Consider the following 9,453-nt stretch of genomic DNA (forward strand, 5'->3'; position numbering starts at 1 on the left):
TCAGTCCCCAAGTATAGACCTGACACCGGGCAAAACATTTTTTACCAACCAGCCCCTATTGGGAGCGTCATTCTATGTGTGATGAAGATTTTCTTTTTTTATTATACAGTTTTAATTTCTTTTGTCCAGTGCCTCTAAGTGTATGAGATAATTGTGTGTCAACTCTTTAACTTTGATCAAGACAACAGACCCTGCACTAACTCTGCAAACACCCCAACAAATACAAATTTTTTCCTATAATGATCATGTGTTACAGAGGAGAGCTAGTTAAACACATAACAAGCACACAATAATAAAGGCTAGTTTAGGAATGTGTCTCCAAGTGCTTCATCTTCACTTCTTTTTAGCAGCACCTTCTTTCTTAATAAGATCTGTCCGTGGCCACCCTCCCACCTTCCACATGTGGGAGAGGTGACAGCATTTGAAAAGAAAGCAAAGCATTGTCTGTCCTCAGCTATCAGGCGTATCAGCACAAATGTGCATTAACCATCCAAACATGGGTTTCAGATTTAAATGTATGGTAATTAGCTACACAAGTAGCTATTACTGCTGTCTCTTGTCTGGTCTCTTTATGTGTTTGTGCCGCCTTGTTAAATGCATACTGTCCACATAATCCTAGGCTATTCTCTTACCCAAGGAAGGTTGCCATCATGTTCAAATTTATTCCAAACTTTTGTTCACCTTGGAAAGAAAAAAGTAAATCTTTCCTGTTTTTTGTTTTGTTTGTTTTTCAGCAATACTTCCATGCTGGAGGAAATGGACTGAAGAAAACCTTCCTCGAAAAGAGCCCCGATATGAAGTCCCTCAAATATGCTCTGAGCCTTTACACTCAACCTACAGATGCCTTGATCAAGAAATATATATGCACCCAAACCTCTCAAGGTAATGATCTAGCCAAGGTCAGACTCAATTATGTTTCAGTTGAGGGAATGGATGGAATTACCTCAGCATTCAAATAATGAAAAACTTTAAGGTGAAGAGCTGTGTTCTGTGACCATAGAAAGTGTCCACTGGGGTAGATTCAGACTAAAAGAAAACTGCTATAAAGGTAAGAAATGTAAGCAAGACCAAGTGATGCTAAAAGATGTTTAGATAGTGAAAGTGGCACATTGTGGGTATTGTACCACGTTCATCAGACACTGCTGTAGTTAGTAAACATTATTTAATTAAACTTGATAAACTCTGATAGTGAAATTCACAATGTATTTCGTTGCTGCTGCTGCTGCTGCTGTTGCAGCCTTTCACTTCTATAACAACTCGTTAAGTGATGAATAAGAAGGAAAGCCTTATTACCACCAAAGCACAAGCTGCTTCTCTTGGTATTTAGAATTGATTGAAAATAATGTGACTCCCGTCCAGGCTCATTTTAACCTCCACATAGTTCTGTTTTCCCATCAGCCTTAGATTCCTTTACATAACGGTATGTGTGTTCTGAAGATCTATCTGTGTCACTTTATTTTATTTAGGCTTATATGTGCAGTGGACATTGCAGTGATTGAATTTTCCCCCCACTGTTTAAGTGCTTTATCTCTTTCACTGTAAATTAATAACCACTTTACCCCATGCCCTGAGGGGCTTGAAAGCTCCCATTTCTCTCTCTCTCTCTCTCTCTCTCTCTCTCTCTCTCTTTCTCTTATTAGCAACACATACAAATATTGTCATGACAGACACATGTGTAGTGTACAATAAATGTATAAATTCCCTCTTTCTGCTCTTTCCCTCCATCACGACCAACCCACTTTTATTTGTTCTTGTCACATTCATCTGTCTCTATATGGAACCTTTTTTTGTCTTTTTGTAACAAATACATTCAGGTGTTCGAAGAGATTTGAGAGGGAATTTCAGCCTGGTGGGGCATTGAAGCTTTAAGCTCCTGGTTGCCTCTTTGTGTTCATTCTTGCAGAACATTGCATAGGCAGGCAGCGGGAAACAGAATGGCAATGGGAGCAAGCTAGTCAGCCAGACAGCCAGCAGGTCCAACTAGCGTTCTCACTCTCACTGACTGGCAGATGGGCATAGACGCAGTGTTTCACTGTGTGCTATTTTGAGATTGCTCAATGTGTTTCTCCTCTTCCTCCCTCTGAGTTGACACAATGTTGTCGCTCTTTATCCGAGGTGGTCCAATGTGATGCCTGTAAGTGGAGTTAGTGAGGTGGCAGATGTGCATTAGGTCAGTAAACAGTGTGGGGATGTGCTGATGCTTGATGAAGCACAGTGGACACTTTGATCATTCACCACTCCCTGTGCTCTGACACATTTAGACCATGCCATGCACTAGTCCATTTTTGTAGGAGTCTTTTTCTCTTTCTTAGGGAGCGATTGGAGTTGTATAGCTGCTTTAAGCTACAATGCAGGACAGTACTAGCAAAAATAAGCACAGCTTTCTTCATTTAGTAATTTAATGTGAATATTCCACAGCTTTCTGCTTATAAAGGAATCTTGTGTTGATGTGTCACTTTGTGTGGGTTAAGAGTAAAGTATTGGTATTGCAACCATGAATGCCTACAACTCACCTCTCTTTTCTGTTACCTCCTTTTGTTAGCATTTTCCCTAATCTGCTGACCCTCCTCGCTGCCACCTTTGTTTGATCTTCTTTTGCTTTACTTATGTGCCATTCATCTTATTCACACTTTACCCTCCCATGTCCCTCAAACTGCCCATTCCAGTGTCAGCTGTGTATATGCCTGTTTATTATTTCATAAAGGCATTTACTGACAATGTCTTGTCTCTGACTCCAGTCAGAAAACATACAGAATCTATTTATTTATAACATTATTTTAGCACATAGCTAAAGTGTGTGGTGCCATAGCTCAGTTAAATTTACCATAAGTCCAGGGCTTAAGTGTGCACCAGTATCTCCAACCCCACCCCCACCCCCAGCCTCTCAGGGCACCATTACAATAAATCAGGAGGCTTGTTTCTTTATTACCTGCTATAATGGGCACTGCATGTTTGGAACATATTGATTAGCTATTGAATCAACATGCCCTTTCAGCAACCACACCGGCACTTGCCTTGCAGTGTTCGACATCTGTTTGTCCGTTATCTGGGCTGGATCAAACACAAGGCAGGAGCACTCCCTGCATCAGGCAAAGTGAGACACATGATCAGCAATCATTTATAATTGTTTACTGGCAGCAACATGTCCCCATGTGATTGAAACTGTAATGCTGATGTAACTGTGCAAACTATGCAGGGTGTGATGCTCAAATGGGTATTTCCTCCTAAGAACACACGTTTTTGTTCAATCTTGCCCCCTCTTTACCTTTTTTCTCATACAATGTTTTACTTTCACTTCCACTTGAGTTGTCTGCATGTAGTCAACTCCAAAGTTTTGTTTGTATTTCTGTTGAACTGTTGTGATTTCATTGTGCAAAACATTATTTATTTAGTGCATCCCTTCACACCACCTGCCTCCTGCATGGCCTTCAAACCAGGCAGATTATTTCATGTTTCTTTTTTTCTCTTGTTGTTCTTGTTCAGCCTCTAAAGAAAGCTAAAGAAAACCCCCTGGCTTTGTTTCCTACTGGGCTGCCATAGGGGTGAAATCAAGTCTATTTACCTACTGTTTTCTTGGGTTTAGGATTTTAGCTTTGACACACAGAGAGGTGTTTATACACCACATTGTGGATCAATTTATAGATACCTCATCCACAAAACGCTGCACCCACAGTTTTGGATCATGTTCTTTCATCCTCTCTCTCTCTCTTATTTCTGTTTCTCGATCTCTCTATGTCTCTCTCTGGCTCCATCTCTGTCACTCCTCCATTCTCACTGATTTTCATTATGCCAATTTTCTTGTTGTTGTTTTGGTGTGTTTCCAGGTCAGTCATCCAACGGATCCGTGGGGGAGGTGTCGATGCAGGTGAATCTCATCTCTCACCCTGGCACTGGAGAGCACAAAGTCAGCGTTAAGGGTGAGCTTTTCCTATGCTCAGACATGCTTTGTGTCATTTCTGTTCAAATGTATTCAAACCTGAAAATGTTCAAAGACTCACCATGGACAGCTCATGGTGGTAATCTCATTTATGCCATAGTGCAAAATAAAATGAGGATATTAACATCTGAAAGATTGCTGATGACATAATTAAAGTCATCATACTAAAAAACCCAAACTATAACCACAGTTGGGGTAGTACTGTAGGTAGGGTTGGGTACCGAAACGTGGTGCTAATACGCACAGGTGCCTTAACAACCATATCTACCGGACCGAATAGTAACACGGATTTTGGTGCCTCATTTTGGTGCTACTGAAATGCCAGCGCTGACCTCTGATGCTCCGAAACGGACGTTAGAGGCATTAGAAGCATCGCTGCATGTGACGCTAGTTAACATAATACATGTGGCAGCAGGTAACGTTAGCCTACCGTTAGCTAGCAGCTGGATTAAACATGGTTAAAATGCTGACAGCTAACGTTAAACGGTGTGACTGTATTTCACTGTAGAGGACTCCAACACCGAGACGTAACAGTCTGCAGCTGCCGTTGTCGGAAAAATAACACAGACGGTGCGTTCGCTTGAAACTCGCCTCGCCAGTCTTGTGGTGCATTCAAAGTTATTGTAAAATACCCTTTTTCCATCAAGTGGTTGTTTTTGTCGTTTACGAGCAATTTACTGGTGAAATAAGTTATTGTTATTACATTTTTAATAAATCATTTAATTTTGACCATATGGCCTTAGCAATAAACAAGCCATTCTTAAATGTCGCCGACATTTAAATATATACATATTTTTTTTAAATCTTTTTAAAAGTATTGTTTTAGCACCGGTATCGAAAAAAAAAAGATACCCAACCCTATCTGTAGGTTTATTTTCTATTCTTGCCGAGTCTATAAAAAACGTCACTTGGATTTCTGAAATGTGTTTCTATTAGTCATGCTAGCAGCATGTCTTTTGTACTGCAAAAACAGGTTGACATGTTTGGCTTTTTTAAGGTTTTCACTTATCTGGTCAAATATCTCAACATCTACTTGATGGATTGGCACAGCATTTTCTACAGACATTCAGAGGATGAATCCTAATCATGTTGGTGATCCTTTAACTTTGTATCTACTGTTGTGCCATCACCAGATCAAAATTGCATTTTGTATACTTCGTTCTTTCATATACATAATACTTTGGTTGACCAAAAACCTGCAACTAATGACATTCCCATCAGCCTTGTACGAGTGTATGTGAGGAAAAATAAAGTTTCTTATTTGCTATGTTTACGCCTCGCATCCACACTACTCCGGCATTTCGAAGCCACTAAAACAGAGACATTTGGAAACGCTGCTGACCCTGTTTAAGTTAGAAAACTCCAGGGTTGCAACACACCGCACGTGTAAGTGTCGCGTAGCATAGACACGTGCCTGATCGTGCGCCTGGCCATTCGTCACGGCTTTCTCTTATTCTTTCTCTATCTCCGATAGAAAGAGACAGGATGAGTGGGGAAAACTGTGGTAATTGTTGCTTATATGTGGCTGTGTGTGTGTGTGTGTGTGTGTGTGTGTGTGTGTGTGTGTCTCTCTCTCCGTGTGCCTGATTGCGTGTCTCGCTGTGAGAAGTCAAGACAACTAAAATCTACTTTACTGAACTACTGTTTTTGAAGTCCACTGCTATAATAACATACTTGTTGATATTTGTTTCCTAAATGTCAGCAACAAAAATCGGACTCATCATCCCCACAGCTGCAATAATTTTTGTTCCACCTCCTGAAGTAGCACCATATGCACTACAGCTGGCAATCAGCTATAATCAGCCGACAGCAGTACCCGACACGATTGCCAGTTAGGTTACTATGGCAATCATATATGGATGTTTCTATTATTACAGGATGAAGAGATGCAGTTTAGCGTTTTTGTATTCATTTTCTACATTTCCCAGAATTACCTCTGGCAACCACCACAGAACAAAATGCAAAAGAAATATAAATAGACAGTATCTCAGCAACATTTTCTGCACTGAGCCAGTTGTCTGTGGGAAAAAAAAGATAAAAACACTTCTAGAGATGACATCTTTACTTTCTTCTGAACTATATCCACGCTGTCGCTAATTATTATTTTCTTTGTATTTCTCAGTGGTTGCAGTGAACAACCTCACCTGGCAAACCAACGCCATGTTCCGGCCGTTTGTTGAGGTCAACGCCGTAGGACCACATCTGGCTGACAAGAAGCGCAAATTCAGCACCAAGACCAAGAATAACAATTGGTCACCAAAGTATAATGAAACATTCCAATAGTGAGTAATCGTGCTTCCTTAGTGTTAGTCACAGAGGTGGAGAGAAGGGGGAGCAAGCGGAAGATGTTTTTACCTAGTAAGCACATATACTATGTTTTTAATATTATTATTTTGCAGCATTTTGCCTGCCTACATACAACCTAAAATAGTCGGTACCTGCTGCATTCTGTATCTTAACATGCTGCAATATCTTCAAACGCTAGTATTCAGTCCAGTATGCTATCTGCACACTACAAAAGAGCCTCCAGCAACCTATATACCACATAATACCTGTAAAACCTTACTGCTAGTCCTCCCAATTGTTCTAAGCAGGGAATAGAATGCAGTTGCTTTACCAGCACTTATGCTCATTGCATTCAAACTGTTGAAGGAAGCCAAGTGACTGTTTTAGCAATCTACAGGCTTGTCTTCTCTTTGACACTGTCATTCTAAGCCGCGCCAACTAAAGTCACAGAGCTAAAGTGATCTTAGACTGAGTTGTAGCAACACCAGTGTGATCAATGCAGGCTCAGTGTTGTCTGCATATAGATTCACTCCTGCCATTGTCATTTGAATTTTAAGAAGCCGTTAAAGTCGCTGGGGATAATTAGAAAACAACCTAAAACAAAAAGCTGTCTCAGAATAATGGCTCATTTGAATAGAAACATTAATTTCACTTTCAAAGTATGACTGAATTGTCTCATCACATCCACACATACTGTATAATAAGGCGGCTTTCCGCTGGGGAATTGTCACCAAGCCAGAGTCTCTTGCTGACATGCTATATTCACTGCGAACAAAGCCAAATGTCAGTGTCCAAACAGCAATTGGTGTGCACTTATGTACAATTCTTCAGAATGACACTGGGCTTTTCATTAAGTTTAAACAATAACCAAAAACTACATCAGTATCTGAACATGTCATTATGTGGTAAACCTTACATTTCTATTAACCATGCAGGTTAAATAATAATAATAGGTTAAATTTCCTTTTTGCAGTATAGTAAAACATTACTGATTTTGCTTCATGTGAACATATTTAAACTTGAGTTTCATCTCTCTCTTTTTCTCCCAGTGTTCTAAGTAATGAACATGGTCCAGAGGCCTACGAGCTGCACGTCTCAGTAAAGGACTACTGCTTTGCCCGCGAGGACCGCATCATCGGCATGACGGTCATCCAGCTCAGAGAGCTGGCAGACAAGGGCAGCTGCTCCGCCTGCTACCCCCTGATGAAGAGCATCTCCATGGACGAAACTGGCCTCACCATCATGAGGATACTCTCTCAAAGGACCAACGATGAGGTGGCCAAAGAGTTTGTGCGTCTCAAGACAGACACACGCTCGGCGGAGGAAGTGTCATAATGTGCAGCAAAAATACAGTAATAAAAGAGTTGTGTTGTCTTAAATGAGAGCTAAAGAGAAAAAGGAGAAGGAGCAGTAGCAACAGATATTCTCTCTGGATAAAAGCTGGAGAATGTGATTGTCCAAAGAGAAGCGCAGGAGGCCCAAATGTGGCGAGGCAGCAAGACAGTCAGAAAGAGAGAGAGAGAGAGAGAGAGAGAGAGAGCGAGAGAGAAGGTTGTGTTTGTTTGTTTTTGTGCATGTGCGTAAAACATCTGTTGGAATGTTCATTTTAAAACTACAGTATTAGTGTTTACTTACCGTATGCTTACTATTAAGTACTATATTCTACGAGTTATGTTAACGAGACATGAAATACCTTTTTTACAACATTTAGTCTTTTTGAACAGAGATTTGTTCCAATAAAGTGCCAAACCAGTGTAAAAAAGAACAAAACCAACGTATATGAATTATGGTGAACTTAGTATGTTTGAAATTTGCTCGATTATTTTGTCCAGTGTAAGTCATTTTCTGACCGTGTGGCGTTTTGATTGTTGCAAAGTCTTTCATTTTGCACCCTCGTTTTTTGGCTTCACGTTCTTCCACACAGCACTGTTGTGCATGTCCTCTTCTCGGTCATGTCTCTCCCATGATTCCACAGTGACCACCGAGCAGGGTCCTGTCCCCTTGCCTTCAAACTGTTTGTATTTTAAGTCAACCTGAAAAAAGACCGTGTTTTTTTAAATGGCGATGACTGCTATGTAAACCTTCATAGGTGTTTGTAATTTTATAACCATGACAACAATGATGACAGCCTCCAGTGCTAACAGTCTTAGCAGAAAGGACGGAAATGTTTTCTTTTTCTTTGGCGTTTTGTTTGTTGTTTTTAGCCATCAGCTTCCAGCCTTTCTGAATGACCACTGTGAACATGAGCTTTGGAAGGCAAGCTTACATGACATTGCTGACAGTTTGATATTATTGTTTCATATTTTTCCGATAACTTTGTTCCTGACAAACTGCCAAAGTTATATAAAATATTTGTACAAAAGCAATCCATTACATGTATGAAGATAAATATGTACATGTGATCTATTACTTTTTCAATGCTTTATATTTGATTATTGATAGGGTGGTACTAAGATATTTTTTTGTTATTTCCTGTGAAGCTGTTAACCAATATGAAAGTTGCACATGTTACTTTACACATTAGTTATATCAGCTTCTGTCATTAGAGTTATTTTTCTTCATGAAGGAAAGAGTCTAACATTTGGTAAATATGCAACATTCCTATGTATTGCACTGATGGCGAATTGTATGTCATGTAAATATATTTAGTGAGATATTGTATAAAAGTCTACTTTTCTTCAATGTGCATAAAGTATGTGCAAATGTGTTTAAACATCTGGGTCATTTTGAACAGTTGTCCAGTAAGCATCTCTTTTACACATAGCACAATCATCAATCATCAGTTTTTTTTTTTTTTTTTTTTTTATAATTGAAGCTTCAGAATCAGGTGACTGGTAATTAGAACAACTACTATTCATACAAACTCATTGCACCTGATTTCTTGCATTTTGTGTTGAGAATTACAATATAAAAATCAAAAGAAATAATATACTCTTGAAGAACAGTTTGACAAAGTTTGCATGCAAGTTTGTCATGTTTAATCTGAAATTGCCTCAGTATACATAAAGGGGCTTTCACACCGCCACACAGTAACTCACCGCCTCTAGTCATTTCAATGATGGCAAGTGGTTTTGATCACAGAGGTAGGGGTATGAAGCACTTGCCACCGCTTTTAAAATCACATTGCTTTTTTGGGAAACTCTCCTGCAGGTAGGCGGTTGTCAGGGCAGTTGTCGCACGGCGGTGTGAAACCCGCTTAATGGCAAATGTGGTCAGTGGCATTCAAATCG

At 39.9% G+C, this 9,453-nt stretch overlaps 1 protein-coding gene across 1 annotated transcript in view; it reads left to right on the forward strand.

Moving 5' to 3' along the window:
- Window positions 1-8,930, forward strand: part of LOC144522719 (protein unc-13 homolog C-like) — a 117,033-nt gene extending 108,103 nt beyond the window's left edge. Inside the window, exons 30-33 of the mRNA XM_078258019.1 lie at window positions 735-882; window positions 3,825-3,917; window positions 6,060-6,219; window positions 7,273-8,930. Of these exons, the coding sequence (XP_078114145.1) occupies window positions 735-882; window positions 3,825-3,917; window positions 6,060-6,219; window positions 7,273-7,558 (687 nt within the window). The 3' untranslated portion in view covers window positions 7,559-8,930. The remainder of the gene's footprint in view (window positions 1-734; window positions 883-3,824; window positions 3,918-6,059; window positions 6,220-7,272) is intronic.
- The last annotated feature ends 523 nt before the right edge of the window (window positions 8,931-9,453 follow it).

The sequence above is a fragment of the Sander vitreus genome, chromosome 1 (assembly GCF_031162955.1).
Source record: "Sander vitreus isolate 19-12246 chromosome 1, sanVit1, whole genome shotgun sequence".
In the NCBI taxonomy this organism is placed as follows: Eukaryota; Metazoa; Chordata; class Actinopteri; order Perciformes; family Percidae; genus Sander; species Sander vitreus.